The sequence below is a fragment of the Macaca thibetana genome, chromosome 1, assembly GCF_024542745.1.
Source record: "Macaca thibetana thibetana isolate TM-01 chromosome 1, ASM2454274v1, whole genome shotgun sequence".
In the NCBI taxonomy this organism is placed as follows: domain Eukaryota; kingdom Metazoa; phylum Chordata; class Mammalia; order Primates; family Cercopithecidae; genus Macaca; species Macaca thibetana.
Genome location: NC_065578.1, coordinates 32,815,255 through 32,837,692, shown reverse-complemented (window position 1 = coordinate 32,837,692; position 22,438 = coordinate 32,815,255). Strand labels below are relative to the sequence as shown.

The following is a 22,438-nucleotide window of genomic DNA, read 5'->3' as shown; positions in this document are numbered from 1 at the left end:
ACATCATAGTAATGGCTACAGCACCTGCTAGAAGGTCTGTACCTTGAAGCATTAGGTCTCAAGCATGTGCACTGGATTTTCCATCTTTGGGATAACTCTGAGTGAGATGAGGAACCAGTGTGCCAAACCCTGGCTTCATCTGGCAAAGGAGTGTGGGTAATGAAAGCATTTCTGCAGGACAGGTGGCTAAATGACGAGGCAGCCTCAGCTATAAGGGAGGGACAGAATGAAGGATGCACACCCAACAATTTTTCAAGTAGGAAAAAGGCAAGGTCAGATTTCAGTTTTTGAAAGATCACCCCCTGTGACTTTTTAAAAGATGGGCTAGAAGGGATGAATCTGCAAAGAAAACTCTAGCAAAAGAGGATGAGTATAGGTAGGGGAGTGTCTTAGAACATTGAAAGAAGGATACACATTGGAGAAATTGTATAAGGCTGAGCAAATTGGATTTGGTGAAGGAGTAGTGGCAGGAAAGGAAAAGATAGTTCAGCGAGCAAGACTGCCAAGTGGCAGGGCAAGGGGAATGACCAAGTTTAGTGGAGGGGCTCACCCTCATAAAGAGAAGTCTGAATCCATTGGGAAGAAAAGAAGATGCAGATTCCCTCCACTTCTTGACTCCCAGAGCCTTGGAGACAGGTTAGGCCTCCCTTTGCTCTCTCCTCCCCTAACGGGTCCTTGTCTCCCACTAGCTCAGCCCAATAACTCATGCTGCAGACTAGAGAGGCATTTGTATTGCCAGATTCTTCTAGCTAAATGTGTACCATGTGTCCCGCTAACCTTTACAACAGCGGGAAAATGTCTTGTAATTAACCAGAATATAAAGGATGAATGGAGCAGCCTGGCAGTCTCCTGTAGTCATTATCATTCGGAGGAGATGAATGTACCTAGTAAGATTTCCATCAACCAGTTACAGTCAGCGCTCTTCCCTTGGGAGTCCTGACTTTGTTCACATACAGTAAAAACCGTGCACAGTGTATGTGTATGACGTGTATGACTTCTTTTTTGTATGTGAATATTTGTATCCATGTGTTTACATGTGCATGAATATGTACTTGTGAGTGTGCTTGTTGTAGGAGAAATGTGCATGTATACATGGGTAAGTGCACAGTACAAGAAGCAGCCCAGTGAATATTAAGCATACTATCAGGGGGTGTGCATTCAATTGTAGCCAGACCATGGAGCCAGCCCCAGGTTCCATTTTACCTCCATTGCGTTGATAGTTACAGAATCTTCTTTTCACAGACAAGTGGTTCAGTATAATATCATTGGCACAAGGCTAGTGGGTGCTCCATGAAAAAAATCCATGTACAAACATCATGAATGAGTACATCCCAGAAATTCTCTAGGTTCTTTCTATTTTGTTCATCTTATTGTTTTGACCTTCTTTTCTTACTGGGTCTGCTGGTAGTACACTCTGGAGTTCTGGAGACCTGCCCTTGTTCTCTGACCCTTCACAACCTGGTCTTTCCCAGTCTGTTGAGTTGGCTCTTCAATGAGCTTATTTCATGGCTGATTTCCCATGGTGCTGCACATTCCATGATCACTCATCACCCCACCCACCTGGGCAGACTGTTACAAAAACAGGATGGCTAAATATAACTCCCTGGGATTGCTCAAAAACTGAGACCCCAGCATCTGGAGGTGATGTCTTAATGCTAATGTTCCTGGTGATGTGGATCTTGCCTAGAGCTTACCCCTCACTGAAGGAACTTACATGACCCGTGAATCAGCTCCCATATGGTATGTGCCAACTGTAGGTTCTACCACCCCAGCGCCTGGGCCCCGGTCAGCTGGGCCTGAATATGTATCTTGTAGAGTTTGTGTTGTTGGTATGCAGAACCCTTGCCCAAAGAGCTGTGACTCCTGTATTTCCCTGGGCTAACATCATGAGGACAAAGACTCTATCTGTGGATTCTAATGTGCATCCGACGACCATGTGGTGGCTACAGGCAACCCTGGTGATGCAACCTCTCAAATCCAGCTCAAAGTGGTAATCACCAAATTCATATGTACATTATGGAGCTCCCTGCAGCTTTTCAGGCTCCTTCTCACTTGGTTCTCACCTCGACAAATGCCATCCTATGCTAAGTAGCAGGAAGTAAAGGAGGAAGAACAGAAGTTAGCTCAAGCTTGGGATGCATAATGACATCATCCATTACTAGAAGCAGCCCAGTGAATATTAAGCACAGATCTACTAGGTAAGGCAGTCTTTCCCTGGGGAGGAACAAGTGAAGATGGTGGACACAGAAATCAGAAGGATTCCTTCTGGGCCCTTGAGAGAGGCAAGGAGCAGGAGACTTTTCCTCAATGCAACCGTGAGAAGAGAGGAAGGGGAGGCTCCCTCTTAGCATCGCCTCCCCTCATGGCCATGCATATCTCACAGTCCCCACATCAGCCCCTACAAGGAAAAGCCAAGCAGCCTTGCCCCTGGGAATGGCCTCTGTGGTGCTGATCCCCTTCCTCATTCCCTATCCTCTAGTGACACTAGAGCCAGAGACAAGGAGACAACGAAGACTCTTTCTTCACCTCCTACTCGACCAGGTGCCCTGAACCATCTCCACAGACCTGACCACAAATGGGCCGCACTGGGTCATAGAGACCCCTCACCCACTGCTGCCCTGATGCTGGGGCACTAGGGGTTTCAGGTTCAAATTGTCGCGGTGCTGAAACTGCTCCTGTTCTCCCAGGGATGGTGAATCAGAGGGCTATCCCCCTGCCGCACTGTATTAGCTAGGCTTGAATAATGTATGTTTCCCTACTAATGCCCTCTGTTTGATCATGTGTCCACGTTAGTGTTCATTGGAAATTTTCCTGCTGGATACACACGGAGAGTAATGCACATTCATAATAACAGTTTGAATGCATGTTGGGAGGCTATGACTCTGTGGTAATAACTGAATTTTATCAGGCATTCAGATTAGACAGTGAGTTGCCTGCCAGGGAACAAACCCTTGGGGAACTTTTTCATGTAGCCAGAGTTGGGGGACTGGGAGGCAGCCTTCCTTGCATATCTGATTACTGTGAGCTTTGATTTGGGGATTGGCATGTTACCTTAGTCCAGAGCAAATACCTGAGTTTTCAGAGCCTGAGCTTGGGAGCAGATCCTGGAGAATGTTGACAGTTTCCTTGGGATTGCTTTGGGTGCAGATCACAAGAAAAGAGGCTGAAGTTCAGTGAAGAACACAGCTGCTTCCTGGTTGTGTGACTTATAGCAAGTCACTTAAACTACTCTGAACCCTGATTTGATTATCTATCGAGTAGGTATAATAACTACCAGTCAAGGTTGTTGAAAGTATAAGGACCAAATGAAATGATTCTAGGCATTGAGGATACACCCATGAATAAAAATTCCTGCCTTTGTAGAGCTTACATTGCAATGTGGAGTGACAAAAATAACTACATAAATGGTATAGTACGTTAGAAAGTTGGGAAGATAAAGTTGGGAAGGAGACAGGGAGAGCTGGGGTTGCAGGTGTCATTTTAATGGAGTGGTCAGGGAAGGCCTCAGTGAAGAAGTGGTGTTTGCACAAACACTTAAGGGAAAAGGGGAGCAAGTTGTAGAGATACCTGGGGGAAAGCCTTTTGGGGAATTGGCAGGCTGAAGCAGAAGCATGCCTGGCATATTGTAGGCACATCAGGGATGCCCATGAGGCTGCAGATGAGTGATCGAGGCCAAATACAGGGTCAGAGAGGTCATGGGGAGAACAAATTGGTCTTGCAGGCCGTCTTAAGGACTTTTACTCTAGAAAAGATCAGTTGCCACGGATGAGTTTTGAGCAGAGATATAATACGGTTTTATTTACATTTTAATAGGATCCCTCTGGTTCTTATGCTAACAACAGACTATATAGGGACAAGGGTGGAAAATGGGAGGCCATAGTCATGAAGGGAAAGGTATCGCAGACTTGGATCAGGATGATAGACAATGGAAATTGTGAGAAGTGGTTCCCTTTGGGATATATTTGGAAGGATTTGCTGATGGATTGTGCATGGGTTTGAGAAAGAGGAGTCAAGGACGCCGCTTTAAGTAAAGAACTTGTAAAGTACCCTGGACCTGGCATATAGGAAGTGCCCAGTTACAGTTATTGTCACCACTGCTGGGTATCAATCTGAGCAGGACTAAGTCAGCAGGCGAGGCCGGCTGGAAGATGGCACAGCGGGGAGCTGGGATTGAACAGCTGCTCCATGGCACATAACCAGAGACAAGGAGAAGCTGTTAGAGGCCAAGAGAATGCCTTGGGTAATGGGGGTCGTCAGACCAAAGGAGGCTAATGGGTACAGAGGAATGGCCTTTGGAATTATGGAATTCTGGCTCTGGCACCTTTTGTGTGCTATTTGACAAAGTTCTGATGAACTGAGGACTAGGCTGGACTTAGTGACACGGTCAAAGCCAGATCTGATCCATCAGGCACCCACTTGAGTCAGGCACCATCTCCCAGTGACCTCCAGGACTCAGCTTCCCCTGCCCATAAGAGGTTGGCTTATGTAGACTGGGCTTGACTTGGCTAGTTCGCTCTTCCCCCATGTGTCTCTTATCCTCCTGGGAGCAGCTACGTTGTCTCACAATGATGGCAGACATGCAAGAGGCCAAGTCTAATCTGGCAGGTGCTTTTAAGCCTTTGAACACATCAAGGCCTCCAAATTTCCCATGGCCAAAGCAAGTCACAAGGCCAAACCCAGAGTCAACGAGTGGGGGAATGTACTCCACCTCTATAATGGGGGGAGCTAAAAATCATATTGCAAATGGTGAGAATACAAGGAGCAGCAACAATCTGGGCCCATAATCTGATCTACCATACCCTGTCAGGGCTGGCTCAGAATTGAGGTAGGAAAGAAGCTGCAGAGAAGCAGAGGTGGGCTGCAAGACTGCACACGTCAATATTCGTGAAAAGTTTGCTGAGGAGCAGGTTGAATTCGGTAGTTCTAGTGAAATCTCAGACATCTGTGAGAGGCTACCGGGGGAGTCGCAGAGCCCCTCAAAGCCCACCCGGTGGGAAACCACATTTTTTGCCTCCCCTAGGGGGCCAGCCTTGATAGTAACTTTTCCTTCATGTCTGAGGTCCTATTGCACTTGACTGCCACCCTTGGAATGTCCCAACCCAGAGAAGTTCCTGGCTTTGACCCATCATGGAATTTTCCAAGGCACACGAGGGGATCCTTCTGGAGGGACCCTTATTGCTGGTCACAGGCAACAACTCACATTGTTTTTCCTCTTACCTCCTTTCTAGTCAAGAAGCAAATTGAGTTGAAGTCTCGAGGTGTGAAGCTGATGCCCAGCAAAGATAGCAGCCAGAAGACATCTGTGTGTAAGTGTCCGCCCGCCAGCCCGCCTGCCGGGCCTCTTGCTCGAGGTCAGACACCCAGGCACTAAACCATGGGGAAGCCAGATGATGCTGGAATGACTTCCCTTCAACCCTGCTTCCTCCATCCTGGGCTCTGGGCTTGGACACACTGACCCAGCGGCCAAAGAGCAGCCCTAGGGCCTGTCCTTTGCCTTCTCCTCCTCCTCTTCCCATTTTCCTCCTTTTTCCTCTTTCTCCCTCACTTCCCATTCGAACTGCAGTCCAGGGAGTCATTACTGCTACATTTCTCTCTTTATTTTCCTTTTGAATCACTTCCACCTGCTAAGACAGTCCTCGTTCGGCTCCTCTTTTAGGAGTCAATAACCTTGGGCTGGGATCTTGGGGGCTGCAGGGCCCCAGTTCCAGCTCCCAAGGCCAGATTGGGAAATGGAGGCAGGGGAATGACGAGCAACCTCCTCCAAGGGCCCCTGGACCTAGCTGGGCAGAGAGAGGACTGGGGAAGTGGCGGGGGTCGGGGGAGTGTTCCTGCCTTGGGCCCATGGGGAAGCACTGGGGGCTCTCTTCTTGGGCAAGGGGAGGATGACATCTTTGAGAACATGTTCCTGCTACCAGTGTTGGGAAGGTTATTAGGGCTCTAGTTCTGGGGAATGGTCTGGAATGTGGGTCCCAAAAACACCTGATCAGGGCCTGTGCTAAGGGGCTTTTGAGCTAAAGCCCAGGAAGGGCTGGGGAAGGTTCTGGGTACCTCCACAAGACTGGGCTTGAAAGCAGGGGAGGTTTTTCCAGAAACCTTCCACTTTCCTTCTGGGCCGAGTGGTAGGGAGCTTTCCTTGGTCCTCCAAATGACTGACCTGGTTTTCCTTCTCCTTCCCTCCTTTTGCCCTTCTCCTGCATCTCCGGTCCTCTCTCCCTCCACTTTTTCTCCTCTTGCCACTTTTTGCTCCATCATTCTTCTCATCCTTCTGCTCCCCCCTCTTCTCTCCCTGCTTCTCGTCCTGTGCCTGACTTGCTCCTCCCACCCTCCCCGTTCCTTCCCTTCCATCTCACCTCCATGTGCTCACTTTCCTGGAGATGCTAGAAGTACTTATTGAGGAGAGAAGGACGCAGAGTGGCACCGGTGGTTTCCGAGCTCTGTGCCGATGTGTGTGGCCGGGAGAACATCAGGGCAAGAGGCTCCGACTGAACTGAGCCTGGGTCGGGGATTGTTTGTGGTCTTTCGAGTTGTCTGAGTGGAGACAGTTGCCACGGGCTGTTGGGTACAGCTAGGAACCGGCATCTCCAGTCACCCACCCTGAGAGACTGGATGGCAGAGGGCACCGGAAGACCCTTCTTCTGTGCTTGACTAGAGGTTTAGGGGAAAGGACAGGGTGCTGGGAGAGCCCAGGGTCAGGCCAGGAATCTGCAGAGGGCTCAAGCCATGTCCCTGACCCTCACAGGCTTTTTCTTTCTGTAGCCACAGGAGACCCAATGAACTGAGGCAGGCACGGTTTAATTTCACAGTTTGCCCTGGAGCCACAGGCAAACTTAAGGAAATGGCCCTGACTTAGGAGATCAAATGTTTATCCCAATTGTGTCCTCAGGTAGCATGTTACCCCAGATACCAATGTTTCAGTTTTCACATCTGTAGAATGGGGATGCAAAACCCTGCCCTGCCTTCCTCCCAAGAGTGTTGCCGGATCTAAGATGGGCCTTGTTGACCTAGGACTTCAGGAGGCCCACAGACTAGCCAAAAAAGTACACGTGATGCTGTGGGGTGAATTTTTCTGGAGACAGGGTTCTGGGTTTTCATTAAGCAGACTAATGAAGATGCCAAAAACTCCCTCAGGAAGATAAAGAGAAACCCTGTTCTAATGAAAGAGTGCAAATGCTCTTTGAAAAATAAATATACATATCTCTATCAAGAAGATATTAGCCTCCATTCTAAGAGTTCCTCAGAAAGAATGGGTGTGTGACTCCAGCTGCCTCAGACCCAGGTAGCCACGTGTCTGCAGGTGGCTGGCCCTCTGTGTTCTGCCCAAATTCCCTGTGGACAGCTGTCGTGAAGTTCACAGGGAGAGTGGACCCAACTCTCTACCTTTACCTTTGCCATTGGTTCTGAGCACCCACCCACCTGTGACTCCCTGCATTGGGTAGAAGGCGTTGCCTTCCTGAGCATGTTGCAGCTTCTCCCTCACCATAGTGGCCCTCCCAGAGTAGAGTAAGGATTACTCCCCGTTCCTGTCCCTCAGTAGCCAACGGGAAAGCAATGCTATAAACACAAGCAGTTGGTTTTGAGTAGGCAGGGAAGGCTGGAATTAAAAAAAAAAGAAAGGGAGAAACACCTCTTGCCTCCATAATCCAGACAGTAAACTGATCGCTGAAATTTAAGTTTGCTTGTTTCCTGGAGAAGCTTGAAGATCCTCGTGGGACCACTGTTACCTGCTCAGTCCTCCCTGGAAGGGGGCACTGGCTGGGTGTGAGCCGCATCACCATTGGGTTTGTGACTTTCTGGATGGTGCCTGGGTTTCATTTGGGGCTGGCTGAGGAAAGGGGAGGTGGTAGGTTCTGCTCTGTCTGTCGGGGGCTTATGGCTTGGTGGGTGGGCTTTGCCATGGTCTCGCCTCTTGAATCCAGCCCCATCTGGGGCAGCCTTCTGTTCGTTCTGCTTCCTGGGTGATGTCAATACTGAATGAGAGGGCAAGAGAAGGGGACAGGGAACTGCTATATGTTCTTCACATGCTGCGAGGGAGCTGTGTGGTTCCCGTGAAGTGGTCAGCAGAAACTTTGGGATGGGTGTGACTCGCGGGCCACAGGATTGACTAGACAGGATCTAAAGAAGGTGGATGCTTAGCTGGGAAGTCTGCAGTAGGGATGGATAGTTGTGAAGCTGTAGGCGGAACTGGCTTAGCAGATAAGGAAGCTGAGGCTTCCTCCTCCTTCCCACCCTCTGGGTGCCTTAGAGGACCCCCTAGTTATCTCCGTTCCATTACTTGCAAAACACCGAGGCTTCCAGGAAGCAGGAGCTTGCTCTGCTTTGGGAATGGCACTTCCGTCTTACTTTCCCAGCCTGAGGTGTCTGGACTGGTGGGAATGGTTCAGGACATGAAAGCTTTGGAGGTAGAGGCTTGGCAAGGAAGGGGATGGGGGTAAGAGACAAGTAGGGGTAGGGGTAACTGGCTTGAACGTGCCGTGTAGAATGTCAGGCAAAGGGAAGCTACCCAAAAGGCTCTGCTCACTGCACACAACCAAGAGGTTGCCTGTGTCTGGCTTGAGCATGCAGTCTGTCCAAATCCTCAGGTTCCATGGCCAGCCATAGCCTGGGCTACCTGGAGGTTTAAACACGGTCTACTCCAGGCCTCTAACTGTAGACTCCCTCAGTGAGTCTGAAATGAGCTCCCCACCTTCCTTACTTCTATGAGACTACCTGCATCCTCACAGGTACCCAGGACCTGGAAATGCCCTGCTCCCTCTCCTCATGCCCTAGGTCCCCTGTGAGTCCCAGGCATTTTTTTTCTTTGCCACATCCATTCCTGCTGTCTCATGTCTAGCCTTACTCCAGGCTCTTGTCCTCAGCCTGAATGATCATAAAACTTTCCAACTCATCTCTAGGTAACTGGCCCACCCTTGAGCCAGCGGGTCTCACCACGCCTTCTCCCCACCAGAACTCTCCAGCAGCTCCCCCTCATTTTCAGGATCAGACTCGAACCCCGTAAAAGTCTGATCTCTGAAACCTCACCATCCACTCTTCCTTGTCACTCTTCACCCTCCCTCCTACTCTGGTCACATTGCGTAACACTCATTCTCTTTCCAGGTTTCCACATCACTCCTCGTGCCTGTCTATCTTTGTCATCTCTGTTGCCATGTGTCTAAATCCTATTAGCTCAGAAGGCCCACGTTCGATGCCACCTCTTCCAGGCAGCCTCACACGCGGGTGCATCCTTCATCCCTCCCCACTGTGGTCCCACAGTCTGCTTCCATGGTTTATGTCCTCACTCAACTGGAAACTCCTTGAGGACAGTGGTCTTATCTGACTACCTTTCACATTTCTCATGGTATTCAAATAAAGCCTTGTACACAGTAGGTGCTCAATGAATGCTTGTTGTGTACCTATGTGAGCGAGTGGGTGGGTGAGTAATGGAGTGCTTTGTTCACCTTATGGGACATTGAATGGGATGGGGGGACATACGCAAAGTCGGAGAATGCCGAATGCTGACCAGATGCCCTGGAACCCATCTAGAGGTTGCTGTTGGGATCGTGGGATTGGTGAGGCTTTGAGTGGAACTCCTCCAACCAGGCTGTGTGCCTGGCCCCAGCTCCTGGTCATCCTCAAAGCCAGGAATCCAGCCTCTTCAGTACCAGCATCCCGACAAAAAGGAACAGGCAGGGGCCAAAGGGTTGCCTACCCTCCCTACTGTATGTGTATCTGCTGCCCTGACCAAACTTCTCCTCTAGCCAAGACAACTGTGCATATGGTTTTTGTAAATAGGACTCTGGCGCTGGCAAGTGTCAGAGCATTGCACCACCTACCAGAACCATCACAGGTACCATCTCTGCCCGGTGCCCTTGATAGGTGGCATTGGGTAGGGGATGCTCTGGTGACTGCTTACTCTGGCTCGAGAAGTATCTGATGAGAAGAGGCTTCTCAAAAGAAATGTCTGTGTTTGAGCTAAAGTCCCAGCTTTGAACTTTGACTGCAGCCTTCTCTTACATTCTTTACCGTTTCTGATCATGCAACCACCTTTTATTTAACTTTCTTTGGGTCATTTCTCCATCTGGGGCTGAGGTGGGGGGTTCATTTCATCTAGAGTCTCCACCCCAGATCTGAAGCATAGGCGTGGGTGGGAGGTCACCAGGGTCTGTGGACGGTCCACCTCTGGCTGCTCGTGTGGGACGAGGGAAGCAGGTGGTGGCTGGCATGGAGGGCCTGTCTCTGAGCCCACACACTCATGATGACTTTGCTCACAAAGGACTTTGTCAAAAGCAGCTTCCTTTCTTGCACATTCAAGAAACCCCAGGCCAGTAGACTCTGGCCACCCCACACAGCCCCAACAAAGCAGGGCCTCATTCTGTCTCTGCCTCCACCTCCCACCCTGAGACATTGCCCCAACTGGTGCCTCCCTGTGACTGTCCATCTCTGTGTGTGCTGTTTTTTGTTTTTTGTTTTTGCCTTATAGTAACTCAGGTTGGTGTGTCCCAAGGACATAATATGTGTCCAGACCCTGGCATACCCGAAAGGGGCAAAAGACTAGGCTCGGATTTCAGGTAAGATCTATTTGGGAATTTTCTGATTGCAAGAAGGGTGGGGTGGCCTGGCTGGGAGGAAGACAGGGGCTGGCCTTCCTGCAGGTGGAAATGGAGAGGATGGCATTGATGTAGGAACAGACAGTTTCTGGAGAAGAGCTATGGCTTTGACATTCCCTCCTGGTTCAGTCCTTGGCACAGTGCTCATGCTTTAGTGGGGAGAGGGAACGTTAGACTGCCCATGTTATCCAGAAAACCTATGCACCCAGGGTACAAAGGGCCGCCGTCTCAGCAGTGATACGCCAGCAGGCAACTCGCACCTGCAATAATCTAGGAGACCATTTTCCTTAAAGTTTATGGCTATCATCCACCCACTCTTAGCTGCCCTAACTGGTGCTTATCTCTGAGGATCTCTGTTTTGCTCCCAAAGTCACCTTTTAACTCAATCCTAAAACCATTAAACGGTCTAAAAAAAGAAGATGAAGAGCAGATGTTCCTTCCAATGGAGATTTTTAGTGATAAAACAGTGGAGCAGAGATTAAGGGCCCGAAGGAAAAATAACAAGTGGGGCTTCTTTATGGAACCAGGAAGGACTCAGAGTGGGGCTTGGCAGGCCCAGGGATGGAGCTCACAGACACAACTTGTCTCCCAGGTTAGGATCCAGCGTCCAGTTCACCTGCAACGAGGGCTATGACCTGCAAGGGTCCAAGCGGATCACCTGTATGAAAGTGAGCGACATGTTTGCAGCCTGGAGCGACCACAGGCCAGTCTGCCGAGGTGAGGGTGCCCTGGGGAAGGGAGGCTGGCCAGAGAGTTTGGCTGGGCATGCAGAATGAAGCCCAGCTCCCAGCACCTGAGGCCTAGGCTCTCAAGCAGACTGGCTTCCCTCCCTCCCTCCCTGCATTTATTTACCAATAAGCATACTTATCTAGCCCTTTCTCAGTATCAAGGCCTGTTCTAGGATCAGGAGATACAGAGGTGGGGAAGATAAGCATCGTGGTGCTTGCCCTGTATGCACCTCACAGTCTAATGGAGGAGGCACGTAAGAAACAGCTTGCTATCTCATTGAACAGATACTGAACCACACCTAGATAGGAAAGGAAGTCAGTCACCTTTTATACAGTCACCTCGAATCCCTCTATTATAACACACACACATCTTGAAACCTCTATCCCATGCCCTTGTTTCTTTTCCCATATTGCAACACACAGACTTGTCACTTCTGCAAGAGTGTTTTTACCTGTGTAGTAATGACATGCTTCTAACACCCCACCTGGGTGTTTTGTTCCCCAGGGCCCTGCCACTACATCCCCAGGTATCAAATGAGCCAAGCCTGGGCTGGCCTAGCCCCTACCCCCCGAATAATCTTAAAATAACAGAGCCAAGCATATTCCTGCTTTGAGGCAGGGCTGCTGCTGCTCCTTCTGTGGTAGAGAAGCCCCTGACCTCATCCCCCAGGGAACCAGCAGAGGGCGCCCCTGTGCACTAGGCTGTTAGACGGTCTTTAAAAGCCAACAGGTGCTCTTTTGAGTGCCCCTTTAGAAGAGAAGATATGTTGCCCACCACAAAGTTACATTCTGGATCCTTCTGATCTAAGAAAGAGATTCTTTGCCTCTCTTTGGCATATGCATCAAGATGAAATTCATGCAGAGTAAGAGGATCTAGGAAAAATAATATCTCCTTATTATACTGAGAAAGGGACAGAGTTGGAGCTGAAACCCATACCCTGTTGTTAAACTGAGTCTATAAGTAATCTAGAGGAGTGTCACCATACCATCTTTCAAATAAGCCTTACATCCTCATTCAACTTTGAGGTAGCCATGTTCCACAGTTTATAATGTTCTTTGCATTTTCACTGATTTTAGCTATATTATCTCAAGGATTCTACATATCTACTATGTTTTTAAAAAATCAAACAACAAAAAAGAATTCTTGTCATAACTCTCAGCAATTGGGCAAATCACCCATTTTCCCTAAGCCTTTCTTACCTCTAAATGTTGCTAATAGTACGTACCCTACCCTTCTTCTGTTTAATGTGGAGATTTAATGGAGTTGTGAATGTGTAAACACTTTATGAATTGAAAAGCGCTAGAAGAAAAAAAAAATATCCTCGTGCCAGTAGAATATGAGCTCTACAGGGCAAGGACTTCTGTTTTGTTCACTGCCTAAAACGGGGTGTGGCACGTAGTAGGTACTCAGTAACAGATGTTGAGTGGATGATGGAATGAATGACTCATTAAATAGCATACCACTCCAATGCCAGGGAGCCCAGACACCAGCTGTGCAGAGAGGCATAGAATTATCAAGTCTGAGGACCAAGGGACCCCTGCCCATCTGTGGTTTCAGAATTGCTTTTGAGAAGGCAGGATGACAATGCTTTTAGGCAGTGGTGGGATCTGGTCTCTTCTCAAGACCTTTTTAGTAGAGTAAGGTTGTTCTCTTAATTCTCAAAAGATGATGATTGTTTACATGAACATGCCAAGGGTGGAGAAGGGCTGGTGTTTTGGCCTGAAGGAAATTTGTGGCTGAAAAAGTGTGTTCATCGTTTTCTCCAGTGATTTGGACCCACTGAAGTCTGAATTCTCTGCTGCATTGTCATTAAGCCTTGAGCTGGGCTTTTTCACATGGTCATCTCATTCCATCACCTGCTACTGTAAAACAAGAGGAAATCATGGTACAAATCCAACCATCATCATTTTTAGCTGGGGCCCTTGGGCCAGTTTCTTCACCTCTCTGAATCTCTTTTTTTCCTACCAAAAAGTGGTGATAATAGAACATTACTTTGTGGGGTTACTTTGAGGGCTAGATGAAGCAGTCCTTGTTTAGAAGTGATGCAGCTGGAAACCATCATTCTCAGCAAAGTATCGCGAGAACAGAAAACCAAACACCGCATGTTCTCACTCATAGGTAGGAATTGAACAATGAGAACACTTGGACACAGGAAGGGGAACATCACACACTGGGGCCTGTTGTGGGGTGGGAGTAGTGCGGAGGGGAGAGGGATAGCCTTAGGAGATATACCTAATGTAAACGATGAGTTAATGGGTGCAGCACACCAACATGGCACGTGTATACATATGTAACAAACCTGCACTTTTGTGCACATGTACCCTAGAACATAAAGTATTAAAAAAAAAAAAAAGTGATGCTAGTACGTCTGTGAGGCTTACGTGCACACATGTTCAGCTTAACCTGCTGGGCGCTGTCCGCATAAGCTTCCTCTAGCGCTGGAGCAAACCTCAACCTCTGGTTGCTGCGGGCTCTTTTAGAAGCTGTCTTGTCTAATCCTATTGCAATCCTACAGTTTGGGAGTCACATGGACTTTGATCTAGATCACAACTCTGACACCTTTTAGCTTGCTGGCCCTGGGCGGGTTCCTTCATCTTTTTTAGCCACAGGGCCCTCATTTGTGAACAAGGAAAACAAAATCTTCCCCGCCTACTGATGATGAAATTTAAGCAAGGCATTTTCTAGAAAGTGACCAGCCCTGACAGTGGTGGAGGGTACATTCTCAACATGGGTTAACGTTCCTGCCTTCTTCTCTCTTTTTGCCCCCCTCCTATAGACCATTGTGAAGGAGAAAGAGAGACTGCTGAGTCTCCTGGGTTTGAACTTGGATGATCTGTCCTGGGCTTCCCTGATGGCCCAGGGCTGAGACAGATTATTAGAGTTAAGGCTCTCTTTATTTTGGCAATTTTTAAGGTTTTTATTTTAAAATCTTTTGTTTTTAATTAATTGCAATTACTATTCTGTGATTTTTGGGAGAGTTTAGGTGAACCCCACCTTAAGAATAAAAACAAACAAAACTCTTTCCATTCCAAGAAGTTCCACTAACAAGCAGGTTACCAAAAGATCACATTCTAAAAAGGATTTTACCATAATAATGGTATTATTTTTTCTTTAATGCAGTTAAAATATGATTTGATTAGAAATACTCATTTTCCCACACAATTAATTCTACTAAAACACAGGGCCTGGCAAATAATAGGTTCTCAGCTAATGTTTGAAGACCACCTGAATGAATCAGTGATTGAAACGAATGAACAATATGGGACTGTGCCCTCATTTTGAGATATGAAATCAGGCATTCACAGGCCTTTCTTTTCTTTCCCTCCCATCAGAAGAAGTAAGCTTCTGATTTGACTCCTAGAAAATTTTCATCACACAAAGGAGATTGAGGGCAATGTGAAACACTGTTAAACTAATTCTGTTCAGCCCCAGATACAGACAGAGTCCACAGATATAGAGCTTTTCAGACTTATTTTACATATGGAGCCCAATATTTAAAAATAAGTTTTTGCAGAACCCTAATAAATAAAACAGAAACAAGTGGAGCTTCTCTGATTAAAGTTGGGTCAGGGGATTTCTAGTCTCCCCTCCACCACCATTTTCAGTAGCCTTTGAGTCCTGGTACCCCTGGGGTTCCAGGGAACACTGTAAACCACCGGTATAGTGAGAGGACCAAATTAACAACCAGCTCTGATTTCTTCTGATCACAAATTGGTGTTGATGGAGTTTAGGGACTGAGTACCAGGCCCAGATGAAACTCTTACAGTTACTGATTCACAAAGTAAATAATTAACAGAAAATTATATATTATTTTTCCTTTGTGGCTAAATTCATATATATACACATACATATGTGTACATATACACATACATATATGTGTGTGTATACACATACATATATGCATATATGTATATACTCATATACATATTTTATATATGTATATGTACACACACACACACACGCACACACACATATATGCCTCTGGGTGGCTAGAATACCAAGCTTGGGACTTAGAGACCTAAGTTAAATTTCCAACTTTGTTATTAACCATGTGGCACAGGGAAAATCACTGAAACACTATGAATCTTTATCCTCATCTGTAAAAGGGGAGTGAAACAGGGGAAATATGGCACAAGCCAGGGTGAATTCAATGCCATGATAATTACAGGTGGCTGTCTTCTTGGTGGATTTCATTAGATCAGCTTTCTGGTTTTACTCCTTAAACATAATTGTTATCCAGAGTTCTATTTTCAAATCTCTTCTCTTCTTTCCTCTCTCCTCTCTTCTCCCCTCCACTTATTCCCCTGGATGACACACACTGATTGTACTAGAGTACATGCCCCCATTATTCCTGCCCTGAGAATGTCCCTGAGTCCCTTACCTATATGTGCTAATGATAAAGCTCTTATTTATTAAATTATGTATACTTGTATATAGCATTGCACTAGGCATTTTTCATAACTTCTTTATGAGTAAAGTGGCAATAACCATATTTTATGTTTAGCTGAAGCTTAGAGTGGGCAGCCAACTTGCCCAAGGGCACAAAGCTACATCTGTTGAGCTGAATTTCAAACCCTGACTCCAAAGGCTGAATCTTACTTCTACTTGAAAATTGTACCTGGACATCCTTCGGAGTCAATATATTGGATGGAACCATGCAGAACAACTCCCCCTCCACTCCCCACTTTTTTTGGGTAACTTTTTATTTTGATATAATTTTAAACTTACAGAAAAGTTGCAATTAATGTGCAAAAAGCTCCCATGTACCCTAGATTTAAACAACTACTTTTTAAAAGTTAGTGGAGAAGAAGAAAGCTAAGAAGAAATTCGGTCAGAAAGGTAGGAGAAAAGCCAAAAAGCATCACTGAAGCCAAAGAATATGAGTTTCACAAAGAGAGAAAGATCAGTAGTGTCAGATACTCCAGAGAGGTGAAGTATAATCACAATTGAAAAGTAAACATTGGGGTTAGTGACTCAACCAAGTGTTGAATGTTTGAACTTGTTTCTGCAAGGAACTGGTGAAAGAAGACAAGGGAAATGATAGACTTGGGCTAAAGTTTCTATTGTGATGGCAAACCATGAATCTGTGGTGATACCACAGTTCTCCTGGTAGCCCCCCAGCCCCCAGGATTAGAGAGAGAAAAGGTGAGTGGTAGAATTGATGGAAAGCAGGCATTTCACCAAGCAGATATGAGAGCGTTGAAGAAGATGAAGGTATTGGTGAGTGGTCTTGAGGTCCAGACTGGGTAGTGAGGGAAGAGGGGTCAGGCGAGGATCAATAGATGGGATGAAATGTGGGAGCCAGAAGGCTAGAGAGGCCTATGATGTAGGACAATGGTGCATTGAGACCAAAGTCATTCTGCTGGGAACACAGGTAGTGGGGGAAGGAATGGAATGACTGGGTTTAAAATCTGTGAGTTGGACTTCCCTGGCTCCCAGGATAGCAGGGCCCTGGGTGTGGCTATAAACGTGGTTGATCATGAGTTGGAGGAAGAGCAGGGTGTCAGATCTCATAAGAAGGCACTGGCCTCCAAAAGAAGAGGCATCTCTCCATTGAAACAGGAGGGAAAAAGGAATTGAGTACATATGCAGATAGGACTGCATTTTTGGAGAGTAGGACAAAGGACCCGCCTGCTAGATGGCTTCTGTTCCCTCCAAACAGAGAGCCAAAGTCATCAGCTAAGAGTAAGGGGAGATAAGAGGAAGAGGAAGATGTTCAAGGGATGTCTAGAACACATGAAAAAGTCTTTGAGCAGAATGAGAGAGTGAGCTAATAGAGCTAAATGGTAGGGTCACTGGGCAATAGCTAGGATTTTTTTGAGATGAGTAATGAGTTTATAATAGACATTCATCTTCTTACTCGTGATTTTTTTCACAGCAAAACTCAACTCTATGGTGACAGGTATGGAGAAAGCAGGTAGAGGGATTCATTCCAAACTGATGTCTTCTAAGCAACTGACTAAAAGAGGAAGAAGAAAGGGACTTGGGACAAGCAAGAAAATGAGCCTAATGGTGGCCCATGGGATCAAAGTTGCGTAAGGACAGAAGAAAAGACAGAAGGAGCTGATGGGTAGAGAGGAGATATTGCTGTCAACAGAGTGGAGGTCTCAGTAGGGAAAGATGAATTCTACTGGAGGTTCGGAAAACAACTGTGAAAGAAATACTTGAGAGTGGGAGCAAGATCTTAACTACAGAAGGCTGCATAGGAGGCAGTAGCGTAAGAGGGGAAGATGGGCTTCAGTCAAGGCAGTGGTGGGAGCAGGAGGTTCCAAAAGATGTTGCAGCTACAAGTAGGATTTGTTTTCCTGAGCATTGGTAGTGGGAGGTGGTTCCAGAGGACTGTGGAAAGGACTGGGAGGAAGGTCAATTGGAGAAGCAAGGGAAGGCAGCATGGAACAGGATAAGAATCAGATTTGGAGAGAAGATATGAGACCAGAGGCACTTGCACCTGGAGCAGTTCCCTTCTTTAGCACCATGTTGTTTCAGTGTCAGAATTGGCCGTGGATCCAGGTGGTAGCTCCCTATGGTCCCTCGGGATACTGTTCCTATTATATGGTAATGTCCAGAGGAAAAATGGGAGTGGCTGCAGAGCTCAGGCATGGAAGATCTCAGAGAAGTCTCTCCTGAAAGCAATCCAGAAGAACATTTAAGGGAAAAAGGCAGAGAAACAAAATGATATGTTCATTCATTTAGTAAGACATTGAGCACCTACCATTTTGCCTGCCCATCTGGGTCACTGTGATGAGCTTTCTATCTGTTGGTGGGATCCCATGGAGCTGGCTGCTCAGGATGATGTCAGTCTGTCTGTCCACAGAACCCCTGACTTTGCCCAGATAGCAGAGGAAAAAAGTAGCTAATGCTTCATTTTGAACCTAGTTTAAGGTGTTCTATGCTATCTGCAGACTGTAATATTTTAATTAAACCCCTCTAAGCCCTTAAAGTGGGAAATGCCTTTTTGGCCTGTTCTCTCTCATTACCTTCAGCATGTTTCAACAGACTGCAAATATACCATCTAATTCTTGGAAACAAATACAAGATAAATTGAGTCTGAAGATGAGGGCTTTTGGCAGCAAAATCTGACTTTCTGGAAGAGGTGTAAGATGGTGCTGGTGGAGCTTTGTAAGGATTCTCTGCAGGGCTAGAGTTCTGAGTCCACAGGTCCTCTTTGCAAAGGTGGGATGAAATCAGGGCTTTGATTATCTTATTCTAATTTGTTTAGTAATATTGTCAGTCTCAAGTGTACTTGTGGAGGGAAAAAAAAAAAAAATGTGTCAAGAAACTTCCGGAAAGGCAGAAAAAGGATCCTTAGCCTTGAGAGAAATCCTGGGCATAGAGAAACAGAATAGACATGGCGTTGGGAGTCTGATTATCTCTGGTCCCAATGGTTGAATATTGACCACATCCCAGGCCCTGGGCTGAACCTTCACATCCATCATCTCGTATAATTTCATCCTCACCATATCTCAATGAGGTGGTATCATTTGTCCCATTTTACAGATGAAGAAACAAAATCAGAGAGATTTTCTAACTCATCCGGACTTAAACAACCAGCAAATGAATTTATATCCAGAAGGCTAAGTTCATAAATTTTAAAGCCTGATCTCGCTTTAACCATGCCACATTGCCATAGGGCCCAGTTGTATCAAGTGCAATCTAGGAATCTGTTTCTCAGTACAGAACGAAAGGGGCAATCAGATATACATGGGGAAATGGAGTGGGGATTCCCCTGGGACTTGTTCAAACTTGATTCAACAGATTCTTGAGCTCAGGATGAGGGAGGAGCAGATCCTTTCAGTGCAGGACTAGAGTGAGAAGACATCTCCTCCCAGGAGGTGATGAGCTAACAAAGAGGAGGTAACAGACCTGACCCAAAAGCCCCTTGCAAATAACCCTCTGACAACACCTGCTCTGCTTGATGGTGAATGTTTTTCCACCTGCTCCCTCCACTTGCCGTGGCCCTTCAGAGAGGAGGGGCTGTGTCAGACACTTTTTTCTCCCCAGACTTTTCCTGACCCATAATAGGCACTCAATAAACGTTAGAATAAATGAGCTGAGCGCAGGGATGAGTGCATGAAATGAGAAGAGATTCATTATGTCTGGGAGCTGCAGAACCTGCTTCCCAGACCCTCCTAGGAAGGGCGCCCTGGGAAAGGTTTTTCATGGCCCTTTCCACACATGGCAAGGAACTCTAGGATATTTGGCCCCGTCAGAGGAAACCAGGTTTGACACCACTTTCATTTTATATAGTTAGGCTTGATGAGTTTGCTCACTATTTCTTTACTGTTAGGCACTTTGTCTACAATTAGGATAAATTGCCATGTGGGCAGCATGAGAACAGGCTCTTAGAACCTTTTATTAAAATAGCTGAACACTAACGTTAAAGAATGAAGTGGCTAGAACTAAACACACATTTTTAAAGAAAGCAAATACCTAGGTACAATGTAGTACCTTAACTGTTATCAATCACTACTTAATCTAATTAGTTTAGAAGCTATTTTAAAGAGCTTAATTAGATTAAGCTGTGGTTGATAACACTTTATATCTACTTGAGTAGAGTACTTCTAATTCACCTTGAATCTTTATGCTTCCAGTCAAAAGCTGGTTTCAGGGATAAGCTGAGTTTGGAGACAGATTTGGGAAGCACTGAAATCACTCTGGGTGCCTGGCACTGAGCCGAGTCAGGGTCCTTGGCAGAGCTCTTGGGCACAGACATTCTGTGACCTAATGGAGTGGCCTTGACAAGGATATCCTAAAATTCCTCTTCAGGAGGACTGAGGGGGTCACGGAGGAAGGAACTGAGGGGCAGGAAGAACCTGAAATGAGGTCATACTCCTAGTTAAGCCGCGTTAGATCCACACCAGCACTCAGCTGGTTTGGAGAATTGGAGTACAAATTGGGAAACAGGTCAGCAGAGTAAGGCGTGGGCTGCTTAGGTATCCACAGGTACCTGGGATCCACCTGGCTTTGTGTCACCCGACAGGTTCTGTCCCACACCCTCTTGACAAAGAGGAATTGCATGATCACAGTGGAGTTGGGTGTGGGGATAAGTGGGGCATGCAGAGGGGTCGCTTAGCCTGCCTTGGAAGTTCATCATTGCCTACAGAACAGCAGTCACAGTGCTCCAGGCACTGCGGCTTCCCTTCAAGCCTCCCAAGAACTGTAGGGGAAGGACCCAGGAAGCAGAAGGTTATGTCCAGGCTGGGAACTGTACAGATGCAGTGTCTTCTGGGCTGGGAGTGGGAGGCAAGAAGGGGAACTGGGCCTAGTCTTAACTCAAAGGCTTGTCTTTCGTCTCCTCTGCAGCCCGCATGTGTGATGCCCACCTTCGAGGCCCCTCGGGCATCATCACCTCCCCCAATTTCCCCATTCAGTATGACAACAATGCACACTGTGTGTGGATCATCACAGCACTGAACCCCGCCAAGGTAAGGCTCTTGGGGAGCGGGGTGGTGTTCTGTGGGCAGGGCTAGGTTGGGAACAGTAGGCCTACAAGGTTTTTCAAACTCAGAACTTACTGGTGGTAGATTCTCTGCAGACAGTTCTTTTAAGTTTTTAAAATTAATATCGAGTGGATAAAAAGCAGAATATAAAATATAAGCAAAATATAAGGAACAACAATACAACAAACACCTGTGCAGCCATCGTCCAGCTTAAGGGGAAAAGAAAATCAGTTACCTTAGTGATGCAGGTTCCTCACCAATCCTGTTTCATTCCCTACACCCTCAGAGGTAACCATTACCTCAATTGTGTGTTTATTATTCCTTTGCTTTTCTTTATACTTAGCACTTAAGTGTGTATCCCTAAAAATACATTGCTTAGTATGCTAACATTTGAACTTCATATAAATGTAATCATGTATGTATTCTTAATCAACCTCACTAAAAATTATGTTCCTAAGATTTATCTAAGTTATTGTATGTAGTTTTGTACTTCTACATACATTTTTTCATATTTATTTCCTGTTTAGTTTTTTTTTCCTGCACCCTTTGTTCTCTCTTATAAATTTTACAAGTGTGTTGCCAAGATCCACAAAATAACCTGTTGAAATCTTTATTTTAATTTTATCAAAACTACAGATTAATTGGAGAAGAACTGATAGATTTTTGATGCTGAGTCTTCCAGTCCATGAGTATGGTATATCTCTGTTTAGGGTTTCTTTAATGGCTTGCAATAAATTTGTATAATTTTTTCCATTACATATTTTATGCATTTCTTAATATATTCACTCGTAAATATCTTATATTTATTGTTGCTAATATAAATCAAAACCTTTAAAATTACACTTTCTACCTGTTTCTTGCTGGTGTTTAGAAATGCGATTGATTTTGTACTTTGATTTTTATATTAGCAACTATCTTGTTAAAATGTATCTTGATTCTTTGGGGTTTTCTACATGGATAGTCATCATCTGCAAAAAATGTTGGTTTTGTTTTTACTTTCCAATCCTTATACCTTTTCTTTTTTATTTTCTTGCCTGTTCTGGCTGGAACCTCCCAGTATAACATCAAGTCATTATTATGATGATGACCCCTATGGTCATTGTTTGATATTTAATAGAATGTTTTTATTTCTTCACCATCAAGTATGATGTTTGCTGAAGTTTATTTTTCATTTGTAGGTACTCCTTTTATAATAGAATAGGGGAATTTACTTTCTAATCCTACTTTGCTAAGGGCTTTTATCAAGAATGGATATTGAATTTTATGAAGCATCTTCCTATATCTATTGATACAATCATATAATTTTTCTCCTTGATTATCTTAGTATAGCAAATATTGCCTTTTCTCATGTGGAACCAACCTTGCATTCTTAAGATTAACATAATTTGGTCATTTAGTATTGTCATTTTTATACATGCCTATATTTGATTTTGTTTAGTAATTTGTTTCTATTTTGTTAGTGAGCTTGGCCTGTTATTTTTTTTCATATTGCCTTTGCCAATTTTTGTGTCAATATGTTGCTAGCTTCAGAAAATGATTTGAAGAGTATTTCCTCTATTTCTATCTTTTGGGGTTATTAGTGGAAGATTGGCATAACTTTTGCCTTGAAAGTTTGGTGAAATTTTTCAGCAAAACTATCTGCATCTGGTGTCTCCTTTGTTTGAAGATTTTAGACTATAGACTTAA

General features: G+C 45.7%; 1 protein-coding gene across 1 annotated transcript in view; it reads left to right on the top strand.

Moving 5' to 3' along the window:
• The window catches only part of CSMD2 (CUB and Sushi multiple domains 2), a 653,486-nt gene that overhangs the window by 338,774 nt on the left and 292,274 nt on the right, over positions 1-22,438 (top strand). Inside the window, exons 7-10 of the mRNA XM_050747220.1 lie at positions 5,229-5,306; positions 10,457-10,544; positions 11,176-11,300; positions 20,616-20,737. Of these exons, the coding sequence (XP_050603177.1) occupies positions 5,229-5,306; positions 10,457-10,544; positions 11,176-11,300; positions 20,616-20,737 (413 nt within the window). The remainder of the gene's footprint in view (positions 1-5,228; positions 5,307-10,456; positions 10,545-11,175; positions 11,301-20,615; positions 20,738-22,438) is intronic.